The sequence below is a fragment of the Erpetoichthys calabaricus genome, chromosome 3, assembly GCF_900747795.2.
Source record: "Erpetoichthys calabaricus chromosome 3, fErpCal1.3, whole genome shotgun sequence".
In the NCBI taxonomy this organism is placed as follows: Eukaryota; Metazoa; Chordata; class Cladistia; order Polypteriformes; family Polypteridae; genus Erpetoichthys; species Erpetoichthys calabaricus.
In genome coordinates, this window is record NC_041396.2 from 92,164,006 (window position 1) to 92,186,360 (window position 22,355).

The 22,355-nt window shown below is 37.4% G+C and overlaps 1 protein-coding gene across 3 annotated transcripts in view; it reads right to left on the bottom strand.

Moving 5' to 3' along the window:
• The window catches only part of LOC114649309 (polymeric immunoglobulin receptor-like), a 178,635-nt gene that overhangs the window by 18,064 nt on the left and 138,216 nt on the right, over positions 1–22,355 (bottom strand). For all 3 annotated transcript variants that reach the window (XM_051925650.1, XM_028798812.2, XM_051925651.1), the window contains exons 8-10: positions 16,609–16,699; positions 11,126–11,220; positions 8,320–8,351 (exon numbers count right to left, since the gene is read on the bottom strand). In XM_051925650.1, the coding sequence (XP_051781610.1) occupies positions 8,320–8,351; positions 11,126–11,220; positions 16,609–16,699 (218 nt within the window). The remainder of the gene's footprint in view (positions 1–8,319; positions 8,352–11,125; positions 11,221–16,608; positions 16,700–22,355) is intronic.

Genomic DNA, 22,355 nt, shown 5'->3' on the forward strand with positions numbered 1-22,355 from the left:
CTAGGACTGACATTGCTCACCCTGATATAGAATTTCTGGAGTCTCAAAAGTTTCATTATGAATAGCAACAACACAAGAAATGGTAGTTTTACACAACTTACATGTCATGTCAATGATTCAGTAATTCAACAAGCCATCCATTTATTTGGAATTAACATCTACTCATGAAGCCGCAGTAAACCAGGAAACACAAAGAAGTAGTGTGCAAGGTTCCAACCCAGTAATGAGTTACCATAAGCATGGATTTCAGTCAAAAACAAAAAGACCAAATTCTTGACTCGTGAGTGAAAAGATACTGATGAAGTGGTAGTGCAGATCAGCAGTTTTCAACCTTTTTAACTTGAGGACCAGTTGAAGTATGGAAAATTCTTTGCCAACCTAGTCAAGGGAATCAGAGACCTTAGTGGGAGGGGGTCCCCCTTGGAGTTTAGAGTGTCCTGAATTATTAACATTAGCATGCTGCAAATCAGGGGTTTGAAATATGTGTACTAAAATACATGCTTTGTGTGCTTTTCGCAGACTGGCAGTTGGGAATGACTGCTCTAAAATACACTCCTTGCCTGATTCTAGTGGAATGGAAAGAAAATTCTATGGATCAGTGACAGTACATGGACTGGCAACTGGGAAACACTGGTATACTGTAGATGATGGATAGGATTTATATAGATATACCTATGTAACAGAATATGCTATGGCTAGTTTATTTTATATACAGTTCTGCATTAGACTCCTGTCTGTAAAGTCGTGCTATTTTCCTCTCACAGTTCCAAAAGTACATGGGGTTACCAAGGTGATACCCCAGCTTTTGTCTAGGTTTTTGTACAAGGGCTAGACAGAACGTTTTTGACTCCTGGGGTAAATGTAGCTTTTTAAATAAGCAGACAGATAAATATATATATATTAACAACGTAACCAATAAATGCATGTGCGGTAAACTCCGTTTTTGAAATTCTCAAGATTCTTTATTTGTCACATGCATAGTTATACAGGACACCACGCAGTGAAATGCATCCTGATCCGCTTATGAAAAACTGTGCAAAGTTAGAAGAATATCAGTTAGATTAACAAAAAGTCATAGATTGAAAGGTAACTTTGTAGTAGAACATAATAAATAAGTAAAATTATGTGAATAAAGTAGAATTAAATGTTAAGGTGCAATAGTGTAGTAATTATTGTGCAAAACCAAAGTTAGACTGGTGTATAGTTAAATGAAGCAGTTTGTTTGTTTGCTCTACTGCGATCTTTGCTTTCTTTTTTTATATTTTCAAATTTTCCTACTTTCATATCCTTTAACTTTCTCCACATATGTATAGCGCCGTTTTTTTTTCTTTGAGCCTTTCTAATTTCACTGGTTTCATAGTCTCTAACCTGCTCTGCATGTGTTTAGCGTCAACGTTTGTAAACATCTGAAGTTCTACTTTCTTTTACTCATTGTCTTTTTAATTCTGAGCCAGATTGGACGTGCTTTTTTTTCAATTCCACTTGTTCCGGGTTGATAATTACTTTCCTTATTTTCTGAATTTGCACCTCGATTATTCTTTTTTGCTCTTTTTTCTGTCCAACGCATTTGAGTCTCTTTTCTCCGTGCTGCTTTTTTCTTTGCTTAGATGGCGACATTTAATTTATAACGTACCTTATACGCTTTATATGCGCTGACAGCCCTGGATCTGTGTATGCTCAAATCCTTCACAAGACTGAATGTTTTGCTTCCTATTGTCTTATTTGATAGATTGTAAGTAGGGCATGTCTTTGATCTCACCGGTAGATTGTAAGTGGGGCGTGTTTTTGATCTCACCGGTAGATTGTAAGTAGGGTGTGTCTTTGGTCTTGCGGGTCTTTAAAATGTCTTACGAGAAGATCACGCATCGTAGACTTGCTTTTTGCTTTCCAGGACAGGATTTCTTTTTATAATAGATAGATGAAATTTAACATTATTTTTTTTGTTTGATACTAGAAAAAAAAAATAAAAAAGAAACAGTGCCATAAATATTTAATCCTTTGTTACAGATGTCAAAAATAATGGCTTAAAGAGGTGACAGATGCATTGCAATTCACCCCCACAAATGAATTGTTAAAATAATGGGCACATTGTTAGGAAAAGTGTACAAAACAATATTAGAAAATTTGGAAGTGTCCACAGACACTGTTGGTTATATTTTTAAGAAACTGGAAGCTACACCAAGCCATCCAGACCTTTTATAGATGGCCACCCCTCAAAATTTAATGTGAAAGCAGAAAAGTGAGAGCGAAGCTACAAAGAACAAATAATCACCTTGGGGTAGCTACAGAGTTCAGTAACTGAAAGGCACACCAGTCAATCATATCAAGAGCTCTGTATACCCAGTGCCGGTGCTAGGTTATATTGTGCCCTAGGCCAAGGTTATTAATGCGCCAACCAACTGTTCGGTAGCTAACCTGTGCGGCTGGGTTTTTCCCCCTCTTATGATCTGTGTCCAGGGTTAATGCCTAATTTGACTTAATGGTGGTGCCGGCCCTGTGTATGCAAGAGGTTATATGTTAGAATGGCATAACAGACTACTCAAAAATTACCATGTCAAAGCACTTCTGTAATTTTCCAAAAAATGACAGTGACCCATTCACAATGTGGGAAAATGTTTTAAGTTATGATGATTCAAATTAGAGCTTATTGTCCAAAGTTAAAAGAGATGTGTGGTGCAACACTGACCAGAAACACACTGTGTTTACAATAATATATGATGGAGGTAGCATTAAGCTGTGGTGCTGCTTTTCATCAGCAGGAACTGGGCATCTGCTTAAAAAAGAAGTCTTGTAGGATAATTACAAGGAAGGGATTTTAAGGAAAAAAAAGGTGAGAGAGGAGAGATGGGGAAAAAAGTAAGGGGGAAGAGAGAGAGGCAACTATGCTGACAAAATTAGAAAAAGCTCTTGCAGAATGCTGAAGTGAAAAGGACAAGAAAGGAAAACAAAACATTAGCAGAACACTAAAAACAACAAAGAGAGAAGAAAAAGAGAGTTTTAGCAAAAGGAAGAGAAAGAAAAAGCTCTAGTATACAACAAATGGGAGACTGAAAGCTGTCATCATAAACAGTGAAAACAGGCGGAAAGGGAAAGCCCTAGCAAAACACAGAAATGCCATAAAAAGGAAGATAGCAAAGATGATTCAGGGTAACGAAAGTAAGTGCTGATCACAACAAAGTACATACTCAGACAGGGGGTGTATAGGAAGAGGAAGAGAAAGAGAGAAACAACCAGCAGGTTGAATGACAAGGCAATTACAAGAAGGGACAAAGAAATGACACACTAAGGCAAACAAAACAGAACACAGTAGACAAGAGGCCAGTGAAGAAGCCAGTTCTGCTTTTGTTTGTTTGGTCATCACACACTCAAGGTTCGGGGCCCCAAAAGAAGAGTGAATTATTATTATAAACTGTTGTGTGTCTATCACTAAAATTTTAAGCATTTAAGTAAAGATGAAGGTTTTATGCTGTAAAGCTGGAGTAAAATGTGATTATGTAATGCTTTATTAGGTTAAATATTTCAAAGTAGGTAAGGAGGGAAAAGTAAGTGTTACAGATATTATAAATGTGAATACTGTGGTGGCAACACCTTATTAAAAGAACTCAGGGTTCTGCACACTAATTTAAAGAAAGAGGATTTTCAGGGGTTACATCTGTTATTGCTGCAAAATACAGCTCTACAAGTATTGGCTTGTGAAGACTGAATACATTTGCAAACATATTTCATTTTTTTCCTTCCCAAATATAATCATTTTGGAGTTTTGGATCTTTGTATTAAAAAATATGGTAGAGAACAAAATTTAATTGTAAGATGATATTGTTTTGCAAAATTAGGGGTTCATAATGAAATGGCTACTACTCCACTATGCATATACAGTATGTAGATGGAGGGAGAACAGAATTAAGCAAATTTAACACAGAATAGTCTACAAGAATAGCGGTTACAGGAAAAGGAGTAACTGCAGGAAGTCTAGCCTGTAGTGTCATAGATTCACCCTAACTGTTCAAGGGAGAAGAAAATGAATGATTTATGAATGGGTGAATGGTCTATGTAAACAAAAAACAGAAAAAATATACCTAGACTGCTCATGGCAATTTGTTCATGACACTTAAGTGCTGCTTGAGTACTGATAAAAGACTACCTTGTTCTGAAATATTTCTGAGTTTAAGTTTGCTCCAAAATCCATACTAACCCCCACTTTCTCCTCTGTTCTCCATCCGGTTTTCCGTGGTGGCTATCTGTGCCACCACCACCTGCTCAAAGCACCATGCAGTCCCTACATTGTTATATTGGAGGTGTCACACACGCGCCATTAGGGGGCAGCCAGAAGGACCAACGGAGTGCAAAAACTCACTGGACAGGGATATAATGCTTCTCTCCTTTTTTTATCAGAAAGACCAAAGAATAGATGTATCCGATACGTGAAGTCTCCACTAAAACACGAGCATGTACAAGGAAGAACTTCCACATTCCAGTCGTCGTCATGTGACAACTTCAACCCAGTTGCCCTCTGATGGCATCATCTCCATCACATCCCGTCCACGTCATCTCACCTCTGAACCAATTTCCGGTCAATCCACCATAAAATCAGCCGCCTTTCCAGTATCAATGAAGAATGTATATGCTAACTCTTGCAATGCTGTATAAAAAAGCAAATATTTGGTTCACCTACAGTATATGGGGACAGTTCCCCAACCCTTAATCTGTCTCTCTGGTCTCTTTTTCACAAAGGCCAGATGTCCACATGACCATCATTGTCTAATGCTTCCATGTGGAGCCTGAAAACCATGAGGACTGATTGAGATCATTGATGTTAGGTAGAATGCCCAGTGGGGGCTGGGTGGTGTCATGATCTTGGAACCCCTGCAGATTTTGTTTTTTTTTCTAGCCCTCTGGAGTTTTTTTTCTGTTCTCCCTGGCCTTCGGACCTTACTTTATTCTTTGTTAATTAGCATTGCCTAATTTTTATATATTTTTTTCTTTCTTCATCCTGTAAACCACTTTGAGCTACATCATTTGTATGAAAGCATGCTATACAAATAAATGTTGGATAGTATGGCACAGTCAGTGTTCATTAAGCCATGATGCGCCATCTAGTATTATAGCAAAATATGTATTAAAAAATGAATATTAATGCTTGTCAGGATGGTGTAAAACTGTTGAACAGTAATATACTAAATACAAAGAGCATTACTAAAAATGCAGCCAAGGGAGGACTTCTGGGTAGGGTCTAACCAATGGCAAATTTTGACAATCTAAGTTAAGAAATAAACTCCATACACAGTTCCGAATTAAAGTAGTCAGTGGTTACCACAGTTTTAGGAAGCTACATCCTACCTGGTGTTAAGATTCAGTTTCTAATGTTCTCTCAGCTTATCTAAAGTTGTATTGTTATGAAAGCACTCATAAAGATTTGTATTCTTGAATTTAATATTGAACTGAATATGAATCTGTATGTGCATAAAGTTACAATTTATATTTGTATAATGGGTTAAAGAAAGGTTTATGCATTTTTTTAAATGGTGACAATGTTGTTATTGCTTGCTGTCCCATCTATCATCCATACTGCCTCTCTATCAATGTCTCTTCTCTTGTGAGTTCAAGAATTTGTTCTTTGTTTGGTTTGATTGGATTCAAGAGTTACGATAATTCTTTGTGGGTTTGTAACCATGGATTCTGTCATGTCTGACTCGTCCTCTTAGTTGAAAGTGGACTGTTCATAGTTTTTAAATTATGAAGAAAAGCTGACATTATTTTCTTCATAATAGTGATTTTCCTTTGTATTGTACTGCATTGACACTTTCAATCAAGTCTCACCTTACAACCCCCTGCAAAAGCACATGATACTCCTTTTTATAATACATTAGACTAGAGCAGCACATAGCATTACCCGGATAAGCAATGTTAAGCTCTGTTTATTTTGTCAGTCTGATCAGATATATCACATGCTCTGAGAAAGTAGTTGGCTGTGGTGTTCAAACTGCAGCAAAGAAAAAAAAAAAACTTGCTGGGACCTCCTGGGTCCAGATTTTGGGTCCTAAAATGTCTATCTTGTCTATATGGTCCTAGAGAGCAACTATTCAAAAAATTCAGATCAGTCAAAGAATGTAGGATTTTATAGGGAACATATACAGTGGTGTGAAAAACTATTTGCCCCCTTCCTGATTTCTTATTCTTTTGTATGTTTGTCACACAAAATGTTTCTGATCATCAAACACATTTAACCATTAGTCAAATATAACACAAGTAAACACAAAATGCAGTTTTTAAATGATGGTTTTTATTATTTAGGGAGAAAAAAAATCCAAACCTACATGGCCCTGTGTGAAAAAGTAATTGCCCCCTTGTTAAAAAATAACCTAACTGTGGTGTATCACACCTGAGTTCAATTTCCGTAGCCACCCCCAGGCCTGATTACTGCCACACCTGTTTCAATCAAGAAATCACTTAAATAGGAGCTGCCTGACAAAGAGAAGTAGACCAAAAGCACCTCAAAAGCTAGACATCATGCCAAGATCCAAAGAAATTCAGGAACAAATGAGAACAGAAGTAATTGAGATCTATCAGTCTGGTAAAGGTTATAAAGCCATTTCTAAAGCTTTGGGACTCCAGCGAACCACAGTGAGAGCCATTATCCACAAATGGCAAAAACATGGAACAGTGGTGAACCTTCCCAGGAGTGGCCGGCCGACCAAAATTACCCCAAGAGCGCAGAGACGACTCATCCGAGAGGTCACAAAAGACCCCAGGACAACGTCTAAAGAACTGCAGGCCTCACTTGCCTCAATTAAGGTCAGTGTTCACGACTCCACCATAAGAAAGAGACTGGGCAAAAACGGCCTGCATGGCAGATTTCCAAGACGCAAACCACTGTTAAGCAAAAAGAACATTAGGGCTCGTCTCAATTTTGCTAAGAAACATCTCAATGATTGCCAAGACTTTTGGGAAAATACCTTGTGGACTGATGAGTCAAAAGTTGAACTTTTTGGAAGGCAAATGTCCCGTTACATCTGGCGTAAAAGGAACACAGCATTTCAGAAAAAGAACATCATACCAACAGTAAAATATGGTGGTGGTAGTGTGATGGTCTGGGGTTGTTTTGCTGCTTCAGGACCTGGAAGGCTTGCTGTGATAGATGGAACCATGAATTCTACTGTCTATCAAAAAATCCTGAAGGAGAATGTCCGGCCATCTGTTCGTCAACTCAAGCTGAAGCGATCTTGGGTGCTGCAACAGGACAATGACCCAAAACACACCAGCAAATCCACCTCTGAATGGCTGAAGAAAAACAAAATGAAGACTTTGGAGTGGCCTAGTCAAAGTCCTGACCTGAATCCAATTGAGATGCTATGGCATGACCTTAAAAAGGCGGTTCATGCTAGAAAACCCTCAAATAAAGCTGAATTACAACAATTTTGCAAAGATGAGTGGTCCAAAATTCCTCCAGAGCGCTGTAAAAGACTCATTGCAAGTTATCGCAAACGCTTGATTGCAGTTATTGCTGCTAAGGGTGGCCCAACCAGTTATTAGGTTCAGGGGGCAATTACTTTTTCACACAGGGCCATGTAGGTTTGATTTTTTTTTCTCCCTAAATAATAAAAACCACCATTTACAAACTGCATTTTGTGTTTACGTGTGTTATATTTGACTAATGGTTAAATGTGTTTGATGATCAGAAACATTTTGTGTGACAAACATGCAAAAGAATAAGAAATCAGTAAGGGGGCAAATAGTTTTTCACACCACTGTATATAGTCATGTGCATACGCATGGAGGACAGCTTAAGGGCTGAGGTGATGGCCATAACCTGCTGAACCATGTGTTGGCACTGTGGTTTAATGCCTTGTCTCTTTGTCCCTCTGCAGAATAGAAGCCTAACCACCACTCCAATGCTGACATCACCTCCATTGTCCTCTCTGCTGAACCCTCCCCTTTCTGAAGACCTACATATTCAAGAGGGCCACCAACCCAGGGAGTTCGGTCTAGATCTACTTGTTTAGCGTGCTGGCATTTAATGGTGACACAGAATGGTGTCCCCTGTTTTACAGAGAAAGAGAAAGAAAGAGAGAGAGAGAGAAAGAGATTGTGTGGGCTAAGGGTAAAAAATATTGACATTTCAAAAACACAAATTGCAAGAGTGGTAGATCCTCCACCAACTCCCATTTATTGCATTATGCAAGAAATACATTTTCCTTGCATGAGAGCTTTTTGTGTTTTTGGGCTGCAGATTTAATTTCTACTTTTTAATTTAATTCTACTAATGATTATGCTTTATTATTCAAGTAGTAGAAAGACAAACATAGAAAAGTTTACCAGTACCTCTGCTCTTGAGGCTTCTTTTTTTCTTCTTTCTGCAAGAATAAACAAAAGACTCATTATTTATACTGACCCAAGCACCTTCTTGGACTTGTTTTCATGTTTTCAAATGCTGTCATCTTCTTCCTTCTATTATCTCTAACCTAAAAACTTTCAATGAGTAAGGATTTGTTTTTAACACTAAAACCAAGCCATTCTTTATTTGAAAAGCAACATAACAAAAACAAAACAAAAAAAAACATGTATGGTAGTATGAAAATGTTTCCTAGCACTTATAGTTTATGGTGCTGATGATGATAATGGGGGAAAGATAATGGAGAACTAACAACAGAAACCTCATTGCTAGAGACCGGAAATGTAAATAAAAAGGTATTCTTTGTTTTATGGTTACCTCTAGGTTATATGACTGTATGTTGTATACTAATAAAATGATCTTCCAAATTGACTCACATTCTGTATTCATCCATTTTTAAACTCACTTTTTTCTTTTATGAGGTTTTGCATATCCAAAAGCAGAAAACAACCCCCACACACGAGACAAATGTACAGTTGTCAATAAACCTCACACTACAAAAACATTGGGTGTTTGAAGAAACTGGATTAGCAAATGAAAACAGCATAGACTACAAAATAATAAAATGATAATGGTAATCCCAAAAAAAGATTAATGGGCTTCTAATCAGTGAATGGCAAAGCATTTCTCTTCACAGAGAGAACCAAAGACACATGGAATAGCACATAGAGCACATGCAGATTATGCATGCTACTTTAAAATATGAAGTTGAAAGAACTGACTGTTTATTATGGGATGGAGTGTGTATTATGATATCTTGTATAAAAATGTGAACTGGATTAGTAATGGACTATCTTGCTGTTCTGAGTCTTAATAATAGAATAAAACAGCAAAGTATATAACAGGAAGGAGTAGGTGTTTGCAATCATTGTAATTGTAATCATTTGCAATCATTGTAATTGTAATAATTTGAATTACTGTGGCTGTAATTGGCTTTCCTTTCAACCCAGAGCCTGGGGAAGTTCAGAAATGAGAGAAGAACACTCAGTCCAGGTCACCCAGTTTCTTAGTTAATAGTTACATTTTCCAGTATCTTATCCAGTTGTTTCTTAATGGTTCAATATATGCCAACTAGTTTGTTACAAAAACGATTAACCTGCTTGTAAGGAATAATTTTTCACTTCTTCATCCTCATTGCACTTTTGCTTCACTTCTAATAGGAGTTCTTTGTTGCAGTTTTGACTATTCAATTTATTAGATAGATAGATAGATAGATAGATAGATAGATAGATAGATAGATAGATAGATAGATAGATAGATAGATAGATAGATAGATAGATAGATAGATAGATAAGTATATCAGTCTATAATAGACAGATAGATACAGTATGTAAGATAGATAGATAAGTATAGCAGTTTATAATAGACAGATAGATAGATACAGTATGTAAAGCAGTCTATAATTGATAGGTATGTAAAGCAGACTATAATTTATAGATAAATATGAAAAGCAGTCTGTAATAGATACTGTACATAGATATATATGTGAAGCACTCTGAAATAGTTAGATATGTAAAGCAGTCTATAATCGATAAATAGATACTGTATATAAAGCAATGTATGATAGATAGATAGATAGATAGATAGATAGATAGATAGATAGATAGATAGATAGATAGATAGATAGATAGAACTTTATTTGTCCTAAGGTTGGAATTGGCACAGAAATTGGAACAGAAACATAAATAAATAAATAGATGGAAAAATATTGGTGGTGAATCCGTGTCTTGGATCGTTGTAGCAGCTGCAGTATGAATTTGCATTTAAACACTTAATCAGTGGTGCAGTTGTATGTAAATAGGGATCGGTCATGGCATAGGTTATACTTGTGGCTAGGGTGGTTATGAAAACTTAGATTTTTATAGAAAAGAGCTCAGAATCATGACACTAGACAACAGTTCAGTTGGCTTGAATACACTTACTACAATAATTAACAAGCTGCTAATAGTCAGTGAAGATATAAGAAAGAAACACAACTCCATTTAACTTCAGGGCTTTTATTTTCCTTGTGTGTTTTGTGATTTAGAACTACATTCTTGCCTTTGTAAATGGTGGCCATTCCTTGCTTTTGTAGTTTATGCTGATTTCATTGATCCTGATTTGTATTGCTACCTTTATGATTTCTTTAATGCTCAGTTCAATAATGGAACCTGCTGCATTTGATTGATACCACAATCACTGCAAGTAGTCCAAATGTTCACTCTGCACTGGACTTTGTTATGGCCATCAAACCTTCATTTGGTCTTATGATCCTTGACTCACTACTGAGGCAGTTGTAGAAAAATAATCAATAAATGTAATTTGTGGTGTACATTAGCATTTATTAAATACTTGAATTCCAGGAAATAAAAGTAATCTTTGAATTTCTTTGAATTTGTATGCCACTTCTGGAAAATGCTCTCGTGTGTTAAAACATGACATGCTCAAATGGGACTGAGCATTTAAATTGAAGACCCATATACCCCTTCATTCATGTATCATGAGTCCAACCCAGTAATGGCTTGTTCACTGGCTAATGTTGTACTTAAAGTGAAAAAAGATTCAAAATGAGCTTTCAGTCTTGTGGTTTTTATGAGCATCTTTATTTTGTGGATAACCTTTCTTCAATGGAGAAGGCTTTCTGTATCAAATCAGGGAACCGCTAAAATATTTCTAAAAAATGCTTCCTTTATCAATATTAACCAGTTTTTACATTTACTATTTGTTTTACTATTCAAAAGCTGTGATCTTACTTACCATTTATTTTAATTCTGACAATTACGGTCAGTAGGAGCAGAAGAACTAATGTTCCAAAAAATATACAAAATGGCAGCACCAAATGGTTTGTGCTACTAGAAAATTAAGCAGAGAAAAATACATATATTCAAACACACATAAATATACCATTTTTATTAATATGTTTTCTAAAAATAAAAAAGTTGTTTCTGATTAACATACACTTTACAATGGATTAGTGAATATGTTTTTGCCTTACAGTCAGTTCTGTAGGGTTAGACTCTGAATTAGATTAAGGTGATATGATAATATGATATTACAATACTTTGAAACTTGTATCATGCATATTATAACTGTAAATTATTGTTACCCGAATACACAGATTTACAAATAAAATGAAACTACACAGACTGTCTTACTTATTTAACTTTTGAATTAATCTTTATTTCTCATCCAACATTTCCTTAATCTATGATGAAATGTTCTCTTGAATTGGACAATTTCTTCCATGAATCCCATAAAGAAGTCCTACTTGTCTTGTGTCTTGTCTTAGTTAGGATGTGTATCTCCTACATAAGAATTCTTAATGCATTTTTATATCATTCACATTTTCTAGTGTATTGTTTCTCATTGTCTGGATAAAAAGCTCATGATTATACATGTTAATGCCCCTACAATCTTCTAAATCATGGACTTTAATAAAGTATCTATCTATCTATCTATCTATCTATCTATCTATCTATCTATCTATCTATCTATCTATCTATCTATCTATCTATCTATCTATCTATCTATCTATCTATCTATCTATCTATCTACCTGACCAACAGACTGCAGTTTGTGAGGCTTAGGGACTGTGCATCAGAAATGGTAGTGTGTAATCCTGGAGCATCTCAAGGAACTGTCCTGTCTCCCTTCTTGTTTACTCTTGACACAAGAGATTTCCAGTATAATACCAGTGCTTTCCACCTACAGAAATTCTCAGATGACTCCTCCATCATGGTTTTCATTAATAATGGATATGGGTCAGAGTACTAGAGGATTGTAGAGGGCTTTGTCTTGTGGTGCAGGCAGAACCACCTGCAACTCAACGCCAAAAAGACAACAAAGTGGGTGATGGACATCTTGTATCCAAAAGACCCTCTGTGACCAGTCACCATACAGGGGTAGGATGTGGATGTATTGTTCTATGCTGTGGTCTCCTGGGAAAGCAACATGAGTTGCCAATGCCTGAACAATGCGGGAAGCCTGCTTCATCACAGGGAGAACCCTGGACACATTGGAAGCTGTTGTGGAAGAGAGGATGTTGGTAAAACCAGATGCCATCATGAAATATCTGTGTCATCCCCTCCAGGAGGTGATCCTTTGGAGCACTTTTAGCATCAGACAAATTTCACCATTGTGTGCTGAGAAGTGCCTCTGGGGATCCTTCTGCTTGCAGCTATCAGGCAACTAAATGCTTATTTCCAATGTCCCAAGCTAAATGCTTATACTCCAAGTTAATTTTACAATTTCTGCACAATATACATTTATTTACTCATTTATTAATTTATCTATTGATTAGAGAGTTAGACCAATCTGGAACAGGCCATGTAGCCCAAAAGAGCTCACCCATCCTATCCATTTAATTCTTCCAAAATAAAATCAAGTCTCGTTAGATTGATTGAACTATTTGTTCTGTTAGTCAGTATCTTGTTTATGTTTGTGCAATATACCCTTGGGACTAATAAAGTTCATGTAATCTAATATAAAATATCAAAGGAAAACAGTTATCCCTTGTGATTCGGGGTTAGGGGCATAGGACACCCATAAATACAAAAATCCTCAAATACATTATAGGCCCATGATTACTGTATATTCTAAGTTTATTGCACTCAATAAGATCCAAATGTTGTGAGATAGTGCAAAAGCAAATCATGTGGGCTAGCCTGGCTGCCAAGCCAAAGAGTAATTTAGCAGTTCTTTAGTGAACTATAACCTTTCACAAAATGTAACTTATAATGAATTTGTGTTGTGGAAGACCAGCCCCCAGACACAGACAGACAGACACCAGATGTCCAAAAACACACACATTTATTACAATTCTGGTAATACACATTACCACACAATGCCCAAAACCAAATCCTCAATCCCTTCTTTCTCTTCTTTTTCTTTCGCCCTCTCTCCTCTCCTCCCAATCTCTGTCCACATCCTCCCGACTCTCATCTACTGGAGTGAGGTGTCCCCTTTTATAATGCCCCGGATGTGCTCCAGGTGCTCCATGATGATCTTCCGGCAGTACTTCCCGGTGTGGCGGAAGTGCTGCCCTTGCACCCGGAAGCACTCCGGGCATACTTAGTTCCCGTTCTGGCAGCACTTCCTGTTGTGGTGGAAGTGCTGCAATTCAAGGCTCTACCAGGGGAGCAGTGGCCATGGGCTCCAGCAGGGTTGAGCTTCCAAGCTCTGCTCCCGTGTCCCCCCGGTGAACTATGGCCCGGGGGAGGTATTGTCTCTCTCCTGGTCCTTCCTGGTGTCCCGGCTGGGTAGGGTCCCCAGCCATCCACCACAATGTGTATATTTAAGGTAGTAAATGAGAAAAATGATTAATATTACAGATGTAAAAGTGATTCATGAAAAAATTAAGCATAAAATGATAAACTCTCACAACACAGTCCAGTTTCTTAGATGTAGATAATTGTGGTGTAGTTATGAAATGAGATAAGTGAAAATCCTCCTGAAAGTTATATAAAGTTTTATCATACTGTGATGCCAATATAAGTGAAGATTTGTAGAAGTTGGAAGCGCTCCCCAGATGAAGATGTTTTCCAACCCTGATAAAATCAACCAACAAGCAGGCACAAGAAAAGAACATAAATCCAATAAAAACTGTAATCTGATGGGTGTAAGTGTCATCCAGTTGTGCAGTGATGTGTTGAAACAAAACAACACCACTGATAGCTATCCTGCTGGCTTCTAATGGCTCACTTTTAAAACTAGTGCCTGCAACTTTTTTCACACAGCATCTCTCGTGGAAGCTGCCCGATGATGCAGTACTCCCATGATTGCTGGGATCTGCAGTTCATTTAAGTAGCACTTAAGCAATAGCATCTTCTATGGTTTTCCACAATAGGTCACCAAACTTGTAAAATAATTTCATTTAAATTGTTGATGACAACCCTTCAGATATGATGGATTCACAAAATCATTAACCAGTGAATTGCGAGGGCCGACATGCAATAATAAAGGTGCCAACAAAGTTAAATGAAACTTCCGGTACAGGGGCATGTTTTCCAAAAACAATCAGTCTTAGTTCAGTTACAAACAAAATAATGAATGACGAAGGTAAAGAAAAACTGAGCTTTGCAAGTGTTTCTCAAAGTTCTGTCTTAGTTGACATTTAACAAACAAGTTTAAAGTATCTCTTTGTTGGCTTCATCCCAGCATCCATGTCAGAAAAGCATACTGCTGATAACAGAAAAATCGATCCCACTTATTTCATGTGTCAATTATATGCTATACTGTCACTGCACAAAAAAGCACAAAGTAAATGAATACAATTTCAACTAATAGATAAAATAAATTTAAACTATTAGTAAAAATCTTTAAATTGCCTCAAAATGTGATATGGCATGCAATGTTTTTTTTTCTCCTGTGTTAATACATGAAGGAGTCTATCTAGGAAGCAAGACTGTGTCATATGTAGGATTCAGTTGGTCATAAATGTCTTTAACGTGGTCTATGTGGCTATATTGCATATGTCAGTTATGGGCCTACACAATAGCTATCCATGTGCTTGAACATTCTGTTGCTGTTGCCTATGCATAGTCTACTTTTCAAGTCAGCATAATTAGAGATCCATGTCGCTATTACAGTATATTTTACAAATACTATACTGCCAAGTGCCATGGGCAAACACAGTTGTTCCAATGTTCTTGCAGCTATAAAGTGTATCTGCTACTAGAAGGAGCCTGTAGCAGTTCTACTTAAATTGCACACAACTCAGCAACCCCAGCAGTATTACACCATTGGGAAGATTCAGAGGGCACAGGAATAAGGATAACTTAGTGGTTCTTTTAAAAAGGAGCCAGAAAGAGGCAGAGAAGTTAATGACTATCTGTATACATTTGCTTCTACGCATCACACTCTATTGAATTCAACTACAACCACCTTGGATTAGTTTCATTCTGGATTTATGTGCTTGCCCTGTGCCTGCTTGTTCATGTAATTTCATCTGAGTTGGTAAACATTTTCATCTGAGGAGCACTCCCAACTCTACAGATCTTCACAAAGCAACTGGAACATGGTAGGACAAAACTTTCATAAAATTCACTAAACTTCTCACTTGGCATCTCAATTCATTCTCACATTATCCATACCTGTTTTACCGGGCCGTGTTTTGGACTGTGGCATAAGTTTTGACTGTTTATTATCTAGTGCTTAGTGTATTCTTAGGTTTCATTGTGTAGTGTTTGTAAATAATTATTGTTGTCTGGGAATTGGGGAGGGCTTTTGCATACACGTTGTTTGTTTACTAATTGTTTTTCTTTCCTTCATTATTTACTTAATATATTCTCTTATCTTTATTGTTTATCCATTCAATAAGCTTCTTTATCATTGTTTTTGTATGTGAGTGTATGCATGCCAGGTCAAAGCTGGGTGTGATCCTAGGGTCTCCAGAGTAAAATAAGTCTATCATCAGACGGTATAAATCGTAACACCACGCTACTGTTGCAGGCTTATACTTATTATTCTTGTTAAGGTTGTGATGTCATGATATTCCACCAGGAAGGCTGTCTTTGTGTAAGGTTTTAAGAGATACTGTCAGCATAAGCTTTTTTTTTCATATCACTTCTAATGGGCATCAATCTCTATATCCACCAGTCTCATATGAATCAGTCCTTTCATGCCTTTTTGCCTCCAGATATGAGGTGAAAAATACCTTTATTTTTTATTTATTTGAAAATCTATATCCTTATTTGAGTTTATTCAAACTGACTTGTGAAATATTGATATTCACAAGCAGCAACATCATTCATAGAAAGAATATTTCTGTAAAATTCACAAATAACACTGTTCAGAAGTAGGATTTGCTGGACGACCTTTATTAAACAAGAAGTGGGAAAATCTTTGAAGAAAAGGTGACTATGTTTTTTGATGTTGTTGACTCACACATGAGCATAGAAAGTTTAGAAATACTTAACTTCTGAATGAGCCTATTCCATTAGCATGAGGTGCAAAGCAGGTACCCATCATGAATATAAAGCCACACCATCAATGGACACATCCACTTACCTCAAGTGTGTTTAGTGTTATCTGAAAAACTTTGGAATGGGAGAGGATAAACAGTGTGCTTGAGGAAAATCCACACAGATACAAAGAGAACATTTAAATTTCACACATATCATTTCTGCACGAGGATTCAATCTCAGGACTGAGAGATAACAGTGCTATTCACTTTTCCACTCTGTCCTCCACAACTTTAGAACATTAAAAAATGCAAGTTAAAAATTTAAAAAGATTCTTACGACTTCTCAGAAGTACTTGTAGTTTGCTTTTGTTCATTCAAAGCCTTACTGGTCACTGTGTTGCTTGTGGTTGTTACTTGCGTGGATTTTCCTAAAAATCAAAAAAAAAAAAACTCTGGTTGATAGCACTCTTGATTTCAGGTTTCCATGCTTTATTACTGCAATATTATTTGCCATTCTGAGAAGCCAATATATGAGTGAGTTAGGGAATGAGAGATGATCAAAAACTTAGAGAACAACAAAAACATGCTTCTCTTCTTAAATTCATTGGCCTGGGTATATGGACACCTGGCTTAGATTTAGTGAAAGTGAGAGTAGATGGTGTTGCCTATGACCAGAAGTGAGCAGTGTAAACTGAGCATGCAGCATGAAAGTGCTGGAAAGAGATCAAGAAAAATACAGTAGATCATAAGAGCCAAATGGAAAGAGGAGTTAAAGATTGGAGCAGTCAGAATAATTTTGGAGGGCTGCTGAGGAAGGAGAGCAACTGTTTTAAAGTACACATGAAGGAACAAGGGCTGAGGCTACCAGAACAAGTTACAATGAAATGTTAGACAAATAATGCGATAAGCAGATTACATAAAATGAAGATCTAATAAAATATTTTGTTTTACAGTACAACCACTAAATGACAATTCTTAAAAGATATTGCAACATCAGCATCAAATACTCAACAACAAAGGCAGGAATGCAATATAATATTAATAACTTTTCCATTTTTGTTCAACGAGTAAAGTGCTAAATTACATTGTACATACTGTAAGTCGATAATGTTGATGACCACTCCAAAATAGCAATACAAGTGAACAAGTTCACATACCTTTAAACTGCATTACAAAAAATCAACTGCAGGGTCCCTTAAAAGCTATCCTTTAAACCCAAAGCTAGAACTGAAAGTTCAGGAAAACATTCACACAAGCAAAGGTACTCCTAGAATACCGCAGGCTCAAAGAGACTTCCCAAGAATTCCAGAAACAGGATAGTGGTGCCCAACAAAAATAAAAAATCCACAAACTCTCCAAAAAAATTATTTTAGACTAGAAACTGATTCTCAGCAGATGTTACTAGTCTTTTTTGAAATGTCATTTTTGATGGTTATCACTTTGTTTTACAACTACTTTGCTATAAATACACAAACATATTATTGATGTTGAATAAGGTTTGAGGAGTAGAATAATGTGGATTGATCAATAAACACAATCCCCACAGTTGAAAATGAATTATGAACATGTGGTACCCGGCTGGAGTTCATGCCCGGCCGGGATGCCCAGGAGGACCGGAGGCTTGTGCCTCCTCCAGAACACGAGGGGGCGCCCTCCCTGGTTGCTTTGGGGGCCCCGATGCCTTGGGAGCCCTGGACCTCAGTACTTCCGCCACACCTGGAAGTGCTGGGGGGAAGAGGATTGGGGACACCCGGTGGACTTCCGGCTACACCACTAGAGCTTCCGCCACACAGGGGTGTGGCTACAGAAGCTCCTTAGGATGCACCTGGAGTCCATCAGGGGGTGTATAAAAGGGGCTGCCTCCCTCCAGTCATTGGGAAGAGTTGGGTGAAAGTGGAAGAGGAAGAAGCTTGGTGAAGAGGAGTGGAGGCGGACCAGAGACTTGGAGAAGGCATTGTGTTGTGGCCAGGACTTAAGGGGTGATTGGTGTTGCGGCACTGGGTATTGTGCACTAAGATGAATGTAAATAATGTAAATAAACGTGTGTGTGGTGAAACCATCTCGTCTACCTGTCTGTCCGGGCTGTTCCCCAGAAATATTAATGTACATTGTCATGAGGGGCTAGCAATGTAATTGGATTTTATTACAATAAACTTTTCTGGCCACCAGGTTGCTGCAACCTAAAATATTTTAAATTTCAAGAACATATCATGATACATTCAGGGTTTGTTCTCGCTTGTCTGTGTGCTTTGCCATGTTGTCTACTTATTCTTTATCATTCTTTATCACATAATTGCCTTCTGTAATGTGCTTGTTGCTCAGAAGATGACATTGCTTTTCCTTTCCTTTTCATCATGTCACTTGATTTTGCAATCACTTTGCCAAGATGAACACATGCCCACAGGTCACTTTGCCAAGGCTGCCGCTACCTAATATTTTATGAATTTCCAGAATGTATCCAACAAAGACCATTAAGAGCAATTAAGATCAAGGTTCTAACTCAGTAGTAATCATGTGACAGAAGGACAGACTATAGCATTTTATATGCATAGGTTGGAAACATTTGAGATTGTTTTAAATATTTTAAAGATACATTAAATTACTGGTACAAGTTTGCTACTTTTTAAAATTTGCCCTAACAATATCATCTGCCAGGAGAAGAGAGAGCAGTGCCTAATTTGTCCTTAATGCAGAGACACCACTGTTCATTTGTACTTAGAAGAAGTGCATATTTTGTTTTACTGTCAGGTTATTCAAATTTTTCAGATTTTTCCTAATTTTAAGTCCTCTTTTTAAGGAAAAGCAATAAATAGATTTGCACCCCTTTTTTTGACCTCATTGGACTTGTAATTGCTTGTACTTCAGAGCATTTGTAATTGTGTGCATTTCAATCTCATGATGAAAGCCTTCTTACAGCTGGCAGAATGAGTAAAGCTACTAAGGAAGACAGAGCCTTTAAGTTGTAACCAGTCACTCCTCAAATAAAATAAAGAGGTTCAGAGGCACCATATCTATTTTTTTTACATTAAAGTTTGTATACGATTAGATGACTGAGTCCCTAAGTCTAGGACAATCAACCTAATTAAGGTCAATGGTTTCATGGGGTCCCAGACCACCTCCTCCATTGTTACTTATTAAAGGTAACTCCCTAATCTTTCTTCCATACTTGGTTTTCTTATGACCATTTGGTACATTTTCTGGTACAATTCCACTCCCCTCCTTTCCTGATGGTTGACTACCTTCTTGGATGAAGTCTCATGCAGTCTTTCCATGATTGATCCAAACAAAGAAAAAATCATTTAAAAAAACCCTTCCTTAGGTGTTGAAAGGAAGTCCTTTAATATTGCTTCCTGTTGCAGGCACAGGTATGGTTGACATCTCTAATTAAAGAAGTGGGATGTGTACCCTTAATCAATTCAATCTTTATACTTGTACATGGTGTGATAGATGGCCGGGAAATTTGCCTGGCCGGGACGTCCTTTTGAGGAGAGGACCGGGGTAGTGGGCATATCACCAGCAGTACCTCCCCCGGGACATGAGAGGGCAGCCCCCTTGGGTCACATCGGGGCAACGGGACTAGAGCTTAGAAGCTCCACCCTGCTCAGGCCCTTGGCCACCACCAGAGCCGTGGTCTACAGCACTTCCACCACACCTGGAGGTGCTACCAGTAGAGGAGCCGGATTCTTCTGCAGCACTTCCGCCACACCTGATCAGTGATCAGGGAGCACCTGGAACACTTCCGGGTGTGGTATAAAAGAGGCCGCCTCACTCCAGCAAGAAAGCCAGAGTCGGGTGGAGGAGGACATGTGTGTTCTGGACATTCTGGGTCTGTGTGTCTGTCTGTAGCCGGGCTGATCTTCTACAATAGATAATCAAAAAATCAGAACAACATACCTGTAGATGCAAGGGAATATAAAGAGATTATGTACCAAGAATAGAAATATTATACATGTTTCAAATACAAATATTCCAGTTACTTGGCATTATGTAACTTTGTTACAAGGTATAGAGCCCACAAAGCTTTTAAAGGATTGCCTTGCCAATATTGAAGAAGCCTATCATTCTTAGAATTTAATTAAGGACCAAAGATTCATTAATGTAGCAAGGACTGCTCTTACTGTTGCTTTTTGGTATGCTGTCCATACTTTTTCTTTTTTTTTTTAACAATTGTTAATTCTGAATGTTTCTGTATCTTTTTTTTTAATCTGTAACCTATGGTCGTGTTTGAGTCACTGTTATGTTGACCATCCGGAGTTTGCAACTGGAGTTTGCAACAGAACATAGATGATGGCCTGGTTCTAGCTGTTTTCCTTTTCAAGTAAGAATACTTGGAGACAATAAAGCTGTATAATCTGCAAGTGGAAGTAAGTTGATAGTTGTTATAACTGAACAATAGTAACTATCACTGTTGTGAACTGGAGACAAATTAGAGGAGTTAGGCTCCTAAAAGGCTTCACTAAACAGCTTTATTGGCTGGGCCTGGCCTTGTTTGCCTGCCTACAGAGGCCTCACCACAATGGGACTTTATTTCAACCCTAACTGTCCTGCCTCAGGCCTATCAGGCCCAAAAGGGATTGAATCCTTCCAAAAGAAACTTAAAAGTCTTAAAAATATATCAAAAAGCTCCACAAGTAGGAGGATCATAACGTAAACCTCAGCTTGTAACCAAAAGGGTCTCAAGGTGATCTTCATAAAAAGAAGGATTTATTAGCAAAAAAAGCAAAAATACAAGGCAAAGGTCCTCAGAGCAAAAGAGACAAAAAGGAGTTGCCTAAATAGCAATCCTAAATAAACAAACTCCCAAACCAAAATCCAGAAACAGAACCCTTAGACTAAGCAAGAGAATCCAAAATTAGTAAATCCAATACCAATACTCAAACTGCACAGAACAAATTGCTTGGCTGACGAATCCTGCTTCTGGCTTGAATATAAATCCAGAAGGGAGGACCCAGCATCAGTGACAACAGAGTGGCCTCGCCTCATGGGGAACTACCCACAAAGCACAAGGAACACACACAAACTTAAAGAGAGAGTGCATAATTAACCTGTAATTAACAAAATCAACTGAAATAACATAAAAATACAAAAACCAATTATTCAAAATGAGAACAAAAACAAAAATTACAAGAATTCAAACTGTTACATTACAATCATAGGTTAAAGTGGAAGAGGAAAAATATGAAAATATACATATTTGTTAATCTCATGAAACAGAAAAGTCTCTCACATGAAAGCCAAATGGCAGGAAAAAGAAGGCTGAAACTGGAAGCATGCTATTTTGAAGCAGTGTTAAAGTTATTAGCACAAATAGACATTTTTTTCTAGAGAAGGCAAATATGAAAACAAGAAAACCAGGTTTGGACCTGGATCATATGAGTTACTACATGAAATACAGACAAATCAGAAAAGTTGTGATTAAGCTACAACCTTTTCCGGATAGTGCAAATGAAAAATAACATTTTATTTAATCCACTACTCGAAAGTCTTCTTTACTGTATGAATTGTGGTCAGAGAAGACAATCATTGAGGTGAGTCTCCACATCACAATGTGCTCAACAAGTGCTCTGCCAGCAAGGAGTAAAGTGGTAGTGGATTTAAATAAGGGATGAGTAGATGAAACAAAGTCAAAAATAAACAAACAAAAAAGTCAAAAATGGTGACATTTATTTTTAAAAAAAACAGGTTTGTTCTGCTACACCAGGCGTGGGCAATGTCGGTCCTGGAGAGCCGCAATAGCTGCAGGTTTTTGTTCCAACCCAGTTTCTTAATGAGAAGTCAATTATTGCTGATGAAACACTTATTGCTTAAGTGACGTTTTGATGCTTCATTTTAGTACTCTCGCTTGTTAAGGTTCCCCACCCTCAATCTTAAACAGCTGCATTCAGTGTTTTAATGGCTCCTTATTAGCAAAAAGATGTAAATGACAAAGCAGCCAGCAGCTAGCTTTTTTCCATTTACATCTGTGTGTGTTCATTATGCAGTTTGATTTAATTAAACACTTAATAGAAAAATGTAACAGACTGAAAATGATTCATTTTAGGCTTCAAATCAGTTGGATGATATCCTTGAAAAGGAAAAAATCTA